This window comes from Capra hircus, chromosome 5, assembly GCF_001704415.2.
Source record: "Capra hircus breed San Clemente chromosome 5, ASM170441v1, whole genome shotgun sequence".
NCBI lineage: Eukaryota > Metazoa > Chordata > Mammalia > Artiodactyla > Bovidae > Capra > Capra hircus.
The window spans coordinates 99,838,605-99,854,192 of NC_030812.1; the positions used below are offsets into that span (position 1 = coordinate 99,838,605).

Here is a 15,588-nt window from a genome sequence, read left to right on the forward strand (position 1 = left end):
GGGAAGGAGGAGAAGCTTTAAAAAAAAAAATTGAGTAGGGTGGGGGCAGGATGTGGTTTTCAAAAGCAGGCTTGAAGGGTGGGTTGGGGGGTGTTGCCTAGGGAGGGGGCAGTGTTTGAGGTCTACACTTACGAGGAGCTCCAAAGATTGGAGGCGGGTAGGGTGGGGCTGGGGGCTTGTCTCCCGGGCTCCGCCCTCTCCGAAGCTTATATAGGCGCATGAGATATAGGCTCCGCTACTGAGGACCTGGAGGAAAACTTGCCGCCGATAGAGGACATTTTGGAGGTTTTGCTGCCTGGAAGAGGGGTCTCTGGAGTCCCACTCCTAGATCTTTATCGAAGATTTGAAAAGAATTAAATTAGGGCCATGGGGACCACGAAGGTAAGAGCGATACGGTTACCGGTTATTTTTGCCGGCTTGGGTTGCAAGCTATACCGGCGTTGGCTGGAAGCCTTTTCCATTGCTCTCCCAGCCTGCAGTGCCGCACTTCCACAATTCTTTTCGGATGTCATGTCCTATAAAGGATTTATCCCAGTTCCATTCACCTTCTTGGTGTGGGAAAAGTCACCTGGAGAAGTTGTTTGTATTACACACATGGGTGTGTGTGTTTGTGTTTTCTTTAATACAATTACATGCTTTTGAGGATGTGAAGTTGAGCGTTCAGGGGATTGGGGGCGTATGGTGGTGTTGATGCTTTAGACCTTGAAAAGACCTGAGGTTTGTTTTGGGGGTGCCGGGTCGGTGTCCAGCCATCATCTGTTCTATGACTTGTGGGATTCCCTGAATTACCTAAGGACAGAGAATTCCATGATTGTAACCGCACAGTATATTAATGTATTATTGAGTGTTGTGGATGCGGTATTTGCTGGGAGAAGGGCATTTTCACTAAGGTAATTTATCTGAAAATAAAAGATGGGAGAGGGGATGAAAAAGTAGGAAGGCCCTCAGGAGTTAAATGATGAGAGAAAATAAGAGGTTTCTACTGAAAGGAGTGAATGAAGTAGAAAGCGCTGCCCCCGCTGGCCTCGGCGGTACTTAGATGCCGGTGGAGGCAAGGTCAATTTGGGGAACTGTTAACTCGAGGCCTGCCACTGCCTGACTTGATAGGGAAGGAGTTTAAGATGAGACAGGGTTGGCGGGGGCGGGGAGCTCTCAGGCATAAAAATTGAGCTCTCTTGGGGTGGAAATTAAGATCACACCTACTAGGATTACCCCGACAAGGTGAGTGATGACTGGGTTGATTTCAGCACAGCCCCCTCACAAAATGTCTCCATTTTGGATTGGGAGTCAGCTTGTTCTCGCCCCCTGGTGGGTGGGTGGGGGATAGCAGTACCTCTTTAAGGGAACGGGAAGAATTTCAGATGGGACCAAGGAAGGGTACGGTGGTACGGCGGGCGGATCCTGCAGATTCTGTGACCCAGAGTTGCGAGCAGCCTGGTGATGACGACACGTCAGTACCACTCGTGCTTTTGTGGAATTTGGGGTACGGGTGAGCCTACACCGGCTCCAGCTGGTCGCAGAATAATCTGTTCTCGACAATCCTAAGGCTTTGCTGCCTGCCCTCAGTTTTTTCTATCCCTAAGCACAATTCTGTGCTTGCCTGGGGATTTATTTACCTGGGGCTGCTGTTTGAATACTTACAAACGGACTAACCCAGTTCTCCTAACTTGTCCCTTCCAAAATTTTCTTTCCAGAATTTCCCCAGGTTTACTCTTCATGATCATCTATATCACCAGATAAGCTCTTCAGTGCTTTTGTGTTCCTTATTCACTACCTAAACGTTAAGTTGTTGTTTTCATACTACCAACCAGCTGAGTTCTAGTACATAAATCTCTTGTTTTTTAATTTTCTTTTTTTAAATTTTATCTTCATGGTATTTCTCTTTTAAATTATGAAAGTATAATAACACATTTACAGGAGACTTGGAAAATACAGAACAAAGTTACATATAGTTCCACTATATATTAAAATTTTTTTCAGTAGATATGTCAAGATTTTTAGCTGGAATTTTCAATATCAAACTCAAAAATTAATAGAATGAATATACAGAAAAGTAAAAGAATGTGGTAGACCTGAAAAGCACTATGAACCAGTTCAACCTAATGAAGATTTATACAATTTTCAGATAACAGCAGAATACAAATTCAAGTTCCCAGAGACTGTAAACTGGGAGGCACTGGAACATATCCGGGGCATAAAACAAGGTGCAAAAATCTCATGGTGTGTTCTCCTTACTAAGAGCCAGTCATGGATCAAGAATTTTAAGGAATGTTCTTCTCTACCCTCCCCCCAGGTCACCACACCTCTGATCTTCGCCATCTCAGTTGCTACCATAGGCTCTTTCCAGTTTGGCTACAACACTGGAGTCATCAATGCTCCTGAGGCGGTGAGTGCCAGGCAACAAGAGTTTTGAGTTGGGAATGGGGAAAGTATTCCTTTAGGTAGGGTTTCCAGAATTATCATGCTTAGACAGACTTGGTAGCTCACTTGGCTAAGACTGAGATGGGGCATGATATTGGTGGGGATCTAACTGAATCATTGATCAAAGCAAGAGACTCAGGGCAGGGGCTCCCTGCACCCTGGACTGGGCCCGTTCATCCTCTCACCCTCTGGTGACACACTTCCCTTATTGTCCCCTAGAGGTTAGTTACAAAGTCGGGGTGCAGGGGTGCGGCGTGAAATCATCCCTGAACAGAAGTACATCAGTACTACTACCTACTGGCATTTTCAGGACAACTAAGTTATTCAAATTTAGTAACATGAACTCCAGTGTTACCTGTCTTTTCCATTGCCATCTATTTATTCCCTCGACTCTCTACCTAGAAAGTAACTGGAACACAGTTCTCTTAGGGAGGGGAAGATCCTGAGTGTTTGTATCTTTTCTCATCCAACTGTAATGGTCTTTTCTCCCACCACCCATTTTAATTGGCAGATCATAAAAGACTTTCTCAATTACACTTTGGAAGAACGGTCAGAAACACCCCCATCCAGCGTGCTCCTCACATCCCTGTGGTCCTTGTCTGTGGCCATCTTCTCCGTGGGTGGTATGATTGGTTCCTTCTCCGTCGGACTCTTTGTCAACCGATTTGGCAGGTATTGACCAGAAACTGTGCAAGGAAGGGGGCTATACCTTTTGCATTGAAGACAAGCATTGAGGCTTAGAGCAGGAAGGTGATGGTGCATTTGAATAGAAAGCCTGTGACATTCCCATCAAGGGAAAACCAATCCCGAAGATTCGTCTCCATCCTCCTCCCCCACCCCCCAGCCACATGAAGGCGTAATGATGAATTTGGGGTGGAGTGGGACAATTTTAATTTCTAGCAAATTTCTAGCTGATGGATGCTGTAGTTTGTGGATAACTTTGAGAACAAATGGCCTTGAAGTGATTCCTAAAATCCTACCTGATAGCTAAGACGTAGAGGAGAAAATCTGCGACAAGTTCTCTAGGTGAGTCTTATGTAGGCTGAGGCGTAGGAACCATTAGTCCTGATTATCCCAATCAGATATGTTCTGATACTAGAAAGTCGAAAAGTTTGACCAAAAGATGTATGAGTCTGGAGAATGGTAGAGTGACCAGGAAAGAAGGGGAGAGGTGGACTTTGTTTTGCAAATTTCCCTTATCTTTGTTTAATCTTCCAGGCGCAACTCAATGCTTATTGTCAACCTGTTGGCCATAGCTGGCGGCTGCCTTATGGGATTCTGCAAAATAGCAGAGTCAGTTGAAATGCTGATTTTGGGCCGACTGATTATCGGCCTCTTCTGCGGACTCTGCACAGGATTCGTGCCCATGTACATTGGAGAGATCTCCCCTACTGCCCTGCGGGGCGCCTTTGGTACTCTAAACCAGCTGGGCATCGTTATCGGAATTCTGGTGGCCCAGGTACTCTAGAACTTATTGAGTGTTCATTCATGGCTCGTTAAATGAATTTACACAGATAAAGTCACCAAAAATAATGTGTGGCACAGGGAACTATATTCAATATTCTATGATAAACACAATGGAAAAGAATGTTAAAAAAAAGTTTTGTGTGTATATATATATTTATATAACTGAATCACTTTGCTGTACATTAGTACTTAAATCAACCATGCTTCAATTTTTACAAACAAAAAATGTCTGGTACTTATTCAACTGCATATGTTTCAGATATTAATATTATTAGCACTCATAGATGGCTAAGGAAACAAGTAGGGTAGAAAAAGAAAAAGCTATCTTTCCCTGTGATAGGCCAGATGATTTTCTGAACTTTTTTTTTTTTTTAATCAATTTGTGGCTTTCCCAATGGCTCAGTGGATAAAGAATCTACCTGCAGTGCAGGAGACACAGGAGACTCTGGTTTGATCCCTGGATTGGGACGTTCCCCTGGAGGAGGAAATGACAACCCACTCCAATATTCTTGCCTGGAGAATCCCATGGACAGAGGAGCCTGGGGGGCTACAATCCAAAGTGTCGCAACGAGTCAGACATGACTGAGCAACTAAGCATGTGGCCTATAAAGTATGGAATTTATAGTATTGTCTTTGGTTTCTAGATCTTTGGTCTAAAAGTCATCTTGGGGACTGAAGATCTGTGGCCTCTGCTGCTGGGCTTCACCATCTTACCAGCCATCATCCAGTGCGCTGCCCTTCCATTTTGCCCTGAAAGTCCTAGATTCTTGCTCATTAACAGAAAGGAGGAGGAGAAGGCAAAGGAGAGTGAGTATCCTTCATGCTTTGTAGGAACCTCGAGACTGGTTTGTTTTAAGATGAGGGTTTTGGATCTGGTTCTTGTCAGTTCCTTTCCCTGCCCTTCAGAACCTGAGCGGAGAATTGTCTGATTTCTCTGAAGTCATATGGGGTGAGGGGTGAGAAGGCAAGTTCAGGCCAGACACAGGGCTCCTCAGAGTGGCATTTTCCCAGCTGTCTCATGGGGGCAAGGCATTAGCCAGCACCTTATCTGTGACCTCTCCTCTTCCGCAGTCCTTCAGAGACTCTGGGGCACCGAGGACGTGGCTCAGGACATCCAGGAGATGAAGGACGAGAGTATGCGGATGTCGCAGGAGAAGCAAGTCACAGTGCTAGAGCTCTTCCGTGCCCCCAACTACCGGCAGCCCATCATCATCTCCATCATGCTCCAGCTCTCCCAGCAGCTCTCTGGGATCAACGCGGTGAGTGTCCATTCGGGGCAGATGTGTCCAGCCCATTTCAGTGGAATCACCTGACCAGCTTCCCTGGTGACTCCGTGGTAAAGAATCACCTGCCAATTCAGGAAAATGAGGGTTGGATCCATAGGTCAGGAAGATCCCCTGGAGGAGGAAGTGGCAACCCACTCCACTATTCTTGCCTTGAAAATCCCATGGACAGAGGAGGGCTACAATCCATGGCGTCACAAAGATTCAGACAGGACTTAGTGACTAAACGACAACACACCTGACCAGAGGGGAGCCGCACTGGCCGCTGCTCACCTTCTGATATACCCAGGGCCTCCCACAATGTTTGCCTGGTAGTGGTTTCTCAGAAAAGGCACATTATCCAGGTTTAGACTTGCCTTTGGATTTATCTTCTAAAGTTATATCTATAATACACGTTTGTGTGGCAAAATGAGAGAGTGAAAAATTTCTCACCCTTAGTCTTAGAACTTGTCGTGAACATTTGTCCTCTTCCAGATTTTTTTTTAACATTATGGAGTATCGTAATTTATCTAATTTTTATTCATCCTCTGTTTTGGACTGCTTATTTTCTGACTGTGCCTCTCAGCTTGCAGGATCTTACTTCTCCAACTGGGAATCAAACCTGTGCCCCCTGCATTGGAAGTGAGGAGTTACCAGGCCACCACAGTGAAACTGCTAAGTCCTAGTCACTGGATCACCAGGGAATTCCCAACCATTCATTTTTAAATATCCAGTTCTCTTTAACTCTGATCTGTCTTGGCTGATGTCATCAATGATAACATAGACCATGTAATCCAAGCAGATCTGAGAATTGACACACCTTGGGGTTTTTTTCCCAGGACTTTACAAACTGAAATCCGTGTAAAGCCCTAGGGAGCAATTAGGAGGTGTGAGGGTACCCAGACAGAGCTGGCCTTACCATTGTATATATTTTTTACAACTTAGAATAGTGACTGTGATTGTTTAAAGTGAGGGGCCAAATGGAAGCTAGCATCGGGCAGGTAGCCATGGTATTCTGTGCAAAAGTCTGCTTCCTTCTTTTGAGTCCTGGGTGTGAGCAGAGAAGGTATTCCTACACCTCTGTCCTTTTGCAGATAAAATATTTGGATATATTTGGATATGGAGAACACTCCAGACCTCTCTCTAAGTACCAATTCATGAGCTGAGGGTTTGCCATCATAATATGATCAGTGTGATCAAACCATTTTATGACAAAGCAGTTTTGCAAAAAATACATGATAACTTAAAACAGTAAGTTGGTCCTTAGCCTCTCTCCCTAACGCACCACAAGAAAACTTGTTTGTGCTTCCCCTGAGGGATTAGAGGTAGTTATATTAGAACCTGAGAGGGAAGATAGTCTGAAAAGTCCTCTTGGGTGGTTCCGATGGATCTCAGTCTCAAATTTCCTCATTTGAAAAACCACTGTAATAAAATGTACACTCAGAACTTTCCAGAACAGTGATACTGGGACTAGAGGGAGGTGTCCAGGTATAAAATGGGTCCTGAGAAGGCCACCGTCTTCAATTCTACACCCCAGGCACCTGCTTGCCTCCCCCAAGTCTGATCCCTGCAGAACAGGATCAGAGAAAGACCACCCTGGGAAAGTTAAATGATGGATGAGTGCTCTGCAGGCAGGACCCTTCCCCCTTCCCTCCTCCACTTCAGTAAATGGTGGGTGAAAGTCACTTTTCCAACCTACCTTTGAACAGACTGTTTTCTAATCTCCCTTAGAGGTAAGAGGCTGGACAGTGTTTACCCAGCAAAGTAAAACTGGCTTTCGGTAGGATGATGTAGGGGTGAGCTTAACCTGGCTCCAAGGTTCCAGGCAGCATGACTTTATTATAAGAAGTTTGCTTGAGGTGTGTATGTCTGAGTTAGGTTTTTGATGTGTGTGCTTTTATATAAGGAGAATTGGCATAATTATTCATCTCTCGTTTTAACTGTTCAAATGCCTTTCCTTACAAGCTTTATGTTATTAAATATTCTTGGAATTTTTAAAAAAAACAAAATTTAAATTAGATCACCCTTGCTTCTCTCCCAGAGCAGCAGTTTTTAATGAGGATGACACTACTTATCTCAGTTTCGAAGAGCACAGCCTGAATCTTATTTTGGAAAATATACATGGTTTCTATCTTAGGCTGTAGGGCTTTGAAGACTTGTTTCTGCACAGTCACTCCCAATGTGGAAGTGTATGTTGATCAAAACTCTGATGAAGAACTTTTCCCTGACAGTCCAGTGGTTAAGACTCAGCACTTCCTATGCAGGGGGCACGAGTTCAGTCCCTGGTTAGGAACTAAGATCTCACATGCCACATGGTACAGCCAAAAACTAAAGATAAGTAACAATAAGAACAAAAGAAAAAAACAGAATGTACCACACTAACTTTTTTTTAAAGTCTGCTGAATAGGGGCTGCCATGGAGGCAGATATTCTGGGTGAAATCATAAACTCCTAAACCAAGCCTAAGAGCCTGAGCAACCTAGATCCTGTTGCCTTGTTATCTTCAGGTCTGAGTCCAATGTTTCCACGTCTCTTAAGTTATGGTAGTTGTGGCAGCCCTACATTAGCACAGTGTTGACCAAATAATAAGAATAGTACAAATCGTAGCTTATTTAATAGTGTACATTCAATTAAAATAATCACTGGTGTTATTTACTAAAACACTTGTAAAGAGCCAGTGCCTGGAATTCCAGCCCACGTTCCAAAAACAAGCAGGCTGAGGGTTCTCTTCTGTTTCTTCACTAGTTGATCCATCAATGCCTTTCATTGTTGATGGGGGGTGGGAGTTGGGGTAAGAGTCTATCGGTAAAGCAGAATTGAAAAACTTAACAGGACTTAAGCCGCTCTCTCTAAGTTACTAAAAGCAGACTTCAGGAAGAGACTAAATGGAGCAATAAGAATGAGCATAGTTCAGAGGGGAAAAATGGAACTAAGTAGCTAGAGCTGAAGATGACTAAGAAGAAAATAAGTTACAAAAGATCATTTGTTTGCAGAAAAGATACTGTGATTGAACAATAGCAACAAAAAATTACTGGAAAGTACTCCTGAACTTCAGTGACTTTTGAGTTGATTTTTTGAGGGTTCAGTGCAACTGCTACACACAACTTTATTTCACAGCAGCACCTTTTGTTCCGTTAGGTGTTCTACTACTCGACAGGAATCTTCAAAGATGCGGGTGTCCAGGAGCCGGTCTACGCCACTATCGGCGCAGGTGTGGTCAACACCATCTTCACCGTGGTGTCTGTAAGTCAGACGTTTTGATCATTTTCAAGCAGGGTGGAGAATTCTTGGTACACACATTCAAGTATAGGTGGCATGTCCTTCCATCTCCCTGCTGCCTTTTAGTTAAACCTTTTTTGTTCTAATTCCCTGTGGGGGAAAAGAGGTATTGAATGATGGGTGAATGAAAAGATGGGCAAAGGGAAGCAGAGGGGACCGTGGAGGATGCTCTTAACTCAGAGCTAGAAGAGAGACAGTGTGACTATCGCAGGTACCCTGCTGCTGATCAGGCAGCTTCCAGTAGCTCCTACAGTGTCTTCATGAAAAAGAAAGTGACATTGTTTCACGGGTACTTTTTCTAAATCATTTTTTTAGGTGTTCTTGGTGGAAAGGGCTGGGAGGAGGACTCTACACCTGATTGGCCTTGGAGGGATGGCTTTTTGTTCCATCCTCATGACGATTTCTTTGTTACTAAAGGTGAGTACTCTTTGTAAAGGAAAGAGAGAAGTGGGGAAAGGTGAGGGGGTGGGTCGTCAAGGTTTGGCGATTACACAAGTGAACTTTGAGAGAAGCAATAGGTGCAGAGGTTTAAGAAAAGTGGATTTTCAGAGATAATTAAATTGCTGTCATCCCTATAGTTATCTGACATATAGCTTGTAAAATACATGGTCTCATTTCATTCTCAAAGAGATGTTAAGGTCATTAATCTGGTTTTACAGCTGATGAAATGGTCTCAGAATGTGCAGAATGACACGTGATCATACTGCTAAGATTCCAAGACCTAAGGCTGCTAGGACTTCCTTGGCAGTGCAGTGGTTAAGAATCCGCCTTCCAGCACAGGGAGTGAGGGTTCAATCCCTGGTCAGGAAACTAAGATCCCACATTCTGCATGGCGCAGCCAAAACAAAAACAAGGACAACAAAGCCCAAGGTTTCTAGGTCCAGTAACTCCTTTACATCATGGGATAGAAGGAACTTTTCATTATTCCATCAGTCCTCATCTGTGGGAAGCTGATGCCTACCTGGGCATGCTGTCTTTAATACTAACTTTCCTCTGTTCCTTTCTCATAGGATAATTACAGCTGGATGAGCTTTATCTGTATTGGGGCCATCCTGGTCTTTGTGGCCTTCTTTGAAATTGGCCCAGGCCCCATTCCCTGGTTTATTGTGGCTGAACTCTTTGGCCAGGGACCCCGCCCAGCTGCCATGGCAGTGGCCGGTTGTTCCAACTGGACCTCCAACTTTTTGGTTGGACTGCTCTTCCCCTCGGCCACGGTAAGTAACTTAAAACTCATCCAACCCTTGTTGAAACCAATTAGTACATAGTTCTGCTTAGGAACAGAATAGCAATGATAGGCCTTAGGATTCCAAATCAGTATTTAAAATCCATCATTTGATGCAGCATTAATGGCCTGATCCAAAAGGCTCACTGAGGATAGGATGTTAATGATGAGGTAGGTCCTATTGTAAAATGGCCTAGAGTTGATTTGTTAAATAAAGGAACTAGCAGTGGACATCTAGGATGCATTTCCAATTTTTGTGAGTCTTTGAGAAACCCAGATTTTAAAAAAATAATCAAAAGGACTTTTCTGCTGGTCCTTTGGTTAAGAATTCACCTGCCAAAGCAGAAGACAAGTGTTCGATCCCTGGTTTGGGAAGACTTCACCTGCCACATGCTTCACAATAAGAGAAGCCCACACATGGAAACTAAAGAGTAGCCCTCGCTCACGGCAACTAGAGAAAGCCCAACCACAGCAGCAAAGACCTGGTGCAGCCAGAAATAAATAAAAAATAGTGATGTCAATCAAAAGTCCTAAAAACTCAATAGGTATTTGGAAATGGCTAACTTTAATGACTAGGAAAAGGAATGACACAAAATTGCAGAGAAATCTAGGAAGTTACCAATGAAATCATGAGCAAGTCTCTGAAGAGACTGCACTGTTTTGATGAAGTCTAGGGGGGTTATGCCTTCAAGGCTATTGGAAATACGATTGTGAGGGAACTGACTGACTCTTCTGTTCTGTATCTCTTCACCAGTTCTACTTAGGTGCCTACGTTTTCATCGTCTTCACTGTCTTCCTCGTTATCTTCTGGGTCTTCACCTTCTTCAAAGTTCCTGAGACCCGTGGCAGGACTTTTGAGGAAATTACACGAGCCTTTGAAGGGCAGGTGCAGACAGGAACCCGCGGTGAGAAAGGCCCCATCATGGAGATGAACAGCATCCCGCCCACGAAGGACACCAACGCCTAAGACGTGCCTCCTACCCACCTCCCTCCCGTCACGAAAAGCAACCTCCCCCTGAGCAAGCGGGGAGACCTCATCAGGTTGTAACCCAGGACTGTTTCTGAATGCTGCTACTCCATTCCTTTCTCATCCACATACTCGATGGGCGCTCAGAGGATCCCAAAGCTGGGGTTAGTCGTTGTGTTCAATGGCTTTTAAAATTTTCATTTCTTGGACATTCTCTTCAGTTCAGGAGAGACCAAGTAAACCTACCTTCATTTCAGGAGGGACTGGCCACTTGGTATGTGACAACTTGGCCAGCTCTCGCTCCCTTAGGTTCTAAAATTGCCTCAAGGCATTTTTGGGAATGGGCTAAAAGGTGCCATTCCTCCAACCTCAGACTCACCAGGAAGCAGGTACACTTAAGAGTGGAGGGCAGAGAGGGATTCCATAAGAGCTCCTTCTTCACTTCCGTACAGCTCTGCTGAGCAAATTAACTTGAGTTTTATTTATTTTATCTTCTGGTTTTATTGCATAAATATTTATTTTTTTAAATATAAAGTAATTTTACCAAATAATGAAAGCATAAGGAAATTGAGGTTAGAGGGAGGTGCTTCAAGAGAGGTTATAGGGTGGAAGATTTGATACCGAAGAGGTTAAGGTGCAATAAGGGAAGGATTTAGGGAGAAAGGTCATGCATGATTGAAGGATGCATGATGTGGTGTGTGAGGTTTGCACGTTGCCTCTTAAAACAATTCCTATCCTTCAGATAAAAACTCTCAACTTTCTCAGAAAAGTCATGTGCCTGTATAAAGAAGCTATTGGTTTCCTTTGGAACTTTTTTCTTCGTTTAAGATTATATGTAGTATTACTTGAAATCTAGGATTATTGCTAAGGTGGGCATTTTAGTTAATAGGGGTTTATGGGTTCTAATTTTGGATGGAGTCCAGAGAAGGGACGGTTATTTCTACAAATCCTCTCTCCCCTCACTGGACCAAGCAGCTTCTTTCTCTGTAGTAAACTCACTTTTATAAAAAAAAATATTCCTATCACCCATCTGGTGGGAGAGCCTCCCAAATGAGCAACCAAAAATCTTGGTTCTTGGTAGAGGTTCATTATTTTTTCAGTTTGTTGTTTAGAGGATTTTAGATGTTGACTTTTATTTTGCTTTAAGCCATAGCTTTAAAAGAAGTTAGAGATGTTTATAGCTAACTTGGAATTTGTAACCTCAGCGCTGGAAGACAATTTTTTTTTCCTGAACGATTATTATCCAGTTAACGTGTGTTATTACATGAGAGTCATCTCATGCTTGTTTATGTCTGTTTACCGTGTCAAGTTACCCTTGTTACCACATTACCATAGTGTTATGTCAGGTGTCCTCTGAGGGACTTGAACTTTCCTGTAGACCACACATGACAGTCTGTGTGGATGTGCGGTAAGGCCCACACATGAGCGTGAATGTGTGTGCACCGTCACGAAGCAGTTGCTGGTTATCTTGTTAGGTTCCTAAGGCCCCTATTGGGTATAAAGTGTTCAGACTTGTGTATATGTAAACAACACTGCCTCTGCTGGGTGGAATCTGCATCAGCGGTTTTCTTTGAAACTTCAGAGTTCCATCTCATCTGGCTGCCTTTCCTTGTTGGAGAGGACAGAGAGAACTCCTTAAATGTTGAGACTGAGAGTGGAGGACTCACTCTCCACTCAGACAGCAGGAGAAGACAGGAAAGAGTGTGAGACCAGGACACGATGCCTCCTGGGTGCGCTAGAAGGGCGTCATGGGGGAGAGGGAGGCATTCTTAAGGGGACAATAGATCTGGGGTGGCCAGAGGGTTTGCTGAGATGGAGGGATTGCATTTGCCACAGCCCACGGCCACCTCCAGGATCATCCAGTATTTTTAGAAGTGGAGACTGGGCTCTTCATCCCTCCTTCATATGTTACTTGATCTCCCTTTCCCTCTTTGGTGCTTACATATTTCAAGCCCTTCAGTCAAACCCTTGCCTATGACAGTATTTTGGTTCTAAGTTCTCACCATTCCCTCTGGTTGCTGAGGCTTTGGGTACAAAACTTGCAGAGCCTTGGGACAGGGCTTTGCCGTGACGGGAGACTGTCCTCCAACTGCATCTCTGCTCCAGCTCAGACCAGTGGGTTGGCAGTGGTGCAGCATGGAATTTTTCCCAGTTCTCAGTGACCAGGTTGTGAATAATTTCCAAATGGATTTTTTCTATTATTGTTACTACGGTTCTTTGTTTTGAAATAAAATTCTGAATGTACATAATATAACATCACAGGCTTGGTTTTTTGTGTGTGTGGGGTTGGGGGGGGACCTTCCTCTGTAACAAGTCAGCTTTAAACACCGTGTGGCTGCTCAGTACTTGTTATAACCTAAATAAGTTTCTTATACAAGAGTTTTGTACAAATGAAAATAGCCATATTCATTTATTATGCGCAGATGAAATGGAAAAGCCTTAGTGCATTGCCTTGCATACTTAATAAATTATGTTGCTTGCTTTCACCAGTGAGAATTCTTCTGATTTTTCTCTTATGCTCTTTTCTATTTCCTTTCTCCTCCAGTCTTTGATCTCTGAAATTCACCCTACATTAATGTCAGGGTATTCATGTATATACATATATGTGTGTATTATGTTTTCCCAATGGCTCAGCAGTAAAGAACCCACCTGCAGTGCAGGAGATGTGAGAGATGCAGTTTCAGTTCCTGGGAGGGGAAGATACTCCCTGGAGTAGGAAACAGCAACCCCTATTTTGCCTGGAGAATCCCATGGACAGAGGATCCTGGTAGGCTACAGTCCATGGAATTGCGGAGTTGGATACAATTGAGCAAGCACATTGTATATATATCACATATATACATTTATATCACATCTATATATATGTATACACATTGAACACATACATGTTTATGTCACTGTACAATAGCTTCCAATCAATTACTACTCTGGCTTAACACAACCCCTCCAGGGGCAGGGTCCCTGCTAACTCTCCGTTTGATTCACTGTTGTTTTTTTTTTAAATTTTTTATTTTACATTCAGCTACAGCTGATTTCGTGAAGATAAGTGAAGGACAGGAAAGCATGGCATGCTACAGTCCAGGGGATCCCAAAGAGTTGGACATGAGAGGGACTAAACAACAAAAATATCTAATTTACATGTTTTTAATTTCAGGTGTACAGCAAAGTGATTCACTTACATATATATCCATTCTTTTTCATTCTTTTCCCATATAGGCTACTACTGAATATTGAGTAGAGTTGCCTGTGTTATACAGTAGATCCTTAGTATTTTATATATGGTAGTGCATGTATGTTAACCCCAAACTAATTTATCCCTCCCTCCCCATGTTGTTTACCCTTTGGTTAACCATAGATTTTTTTTTTTTTTTTAATCTTTAATTCTTACATGCGTTCCCAAACATGAACCTCCCTCCCACCCATAGATTTGTTTTTGAAGTCTGTAAGTCTGTTTCAGTTCTGTAAATATGCTCATCTCATTTGTATCTTTTTTTGAGGTCACATATATAAGTGCCATATTTGTCTTCCTCTGTCTGACTTCACTCAGTATGATCATCTCTAGGTTCATCCTGATTCAACCAACACTTAATTTACGTAAGAAAACATCTCATACCCATGATGGGCACTCAACATTTTGATGCTTTCCTTCATGTAGTTATGAAACTCCCTTGCCCAGTTTCCATTCACTTACTACAGATATCTGAAAGGCTACTCTTATTTCTACGAGGCCCAAGCAGGAGCTCCATAAAGACTTCCTCGCTCCCGACATAACCTTGCACTGTGGTTTTCTGTGTGTTAGGGGTGGAATGAAAGGATGGAATACCTGGCCATCAGCAAGTGCATCATATTCTCCAAAATTGGTTGCTTTAGCTCCTTTTTTCCACCTTTGCTTCCTTATAATTCATTCTCCACATGACTAGAGTGTTCTTTTAAAATCAGATCATGTTGGGACTTCACTGGTGGTCCAGTGGTTAGACATTCACACTTCCACTGGAGGTGTGGGCACAGGTTCAATCCCAGCTTGGGGAACGAAGATCCCATATGCTGCGTGGTATGGCCAAAGATAATTTAAAAAATCAGAACATATCAATTCCTTGTTCAAAGCCACTTAAAGCAGTCATGCTTAAAATAGTATCCAGGCTCTTCAGGGGACGGTATCTAGAGGATTTCAGAATGGACCAGGGTTCGACCTACATAGTTGGCTGTCTACAACACAACCTCTAACAAAACTAGGCTGTCTGGGACTCCTGGTGATAGAATTACAAGAAGGTTGGGGAAGCATCAAAGCCTACAGATGGTAGGGGGCTCATGCTGTGAGATCTGAAGATCTAATGAGGTGGTCTGAAATGAAAAATCATGTCAGCAGGACCTATGGTGGGTCCATGGGAGCCAAATGTGTCCTTGACAGGATCAAGCAGGATTTCCTTGAGCAGAAAATCATGAAAGTGTTGAAGGCAAAAGCAAAAGGACAACACTTAAGTCAGAAAGCCAAATTTAAAAAGATTTCTAGGGACTTTCCTGGCGGTCCGGTGGTTAAGACTTGGAGCTTCCAATGTTTCTTGGATTTAATCCCTGGTCGAGGAACTAAGATCCTCACATACCATACACCCAAAAAATAAAAACGGAGGTTTTTGGGTTTTTTTGTGGTGGTGGCGATGTGGAATTCCCTGGTGTCTAGTGGTTAGGATTCCTTCGGTGCTTTCACTGCAGAGGTCTGGGTTAGATCCCTGGTTGGGGAACAGATCCCACAAGCTAAGGGGTGCAGCCAAAATAAATAAGTGAAATGGAAACGTTTGAGCAGTAAAAAAAAAAAAAAAAAGAAAAAGGAAAAAATAGTATCCAGACTCCTTTGCTATGGCCTATAAACTGGGTGACCATACATCCCAGTTTATTCCTATTACCCTGGTGCAACTTTTCTCTTTTCATTCATTCTTATAACTGTCCTGACACTTTAAGTTCTGCTTCCCTTGC

At 43.4% G+C, this 15,588-nt stretch overlaps 1 protein-coding gene across 1 annotated transcript; it reads left to right on the top strand.

The window, feature by feature from the left end:
• SLC2A3 (solute carrier family 2 (facilitated glucose transporter), member 3) lies at positions 367–10,617 on the top strand. The gene is given in 10 exon segments (NM_001285741.1): positions 367–381; positions 2,294–2,386; positions 2,933–3,093; positions 3,640–3,880; positions 4,533–4,695; positions 4,960–5,147; positions 8,288–8,392; positions 8,744–8,845; positions 9,439–9,642; positions 10,405–10,617. Coding segments are annotated over 10 exon segments (1,485 nt in total).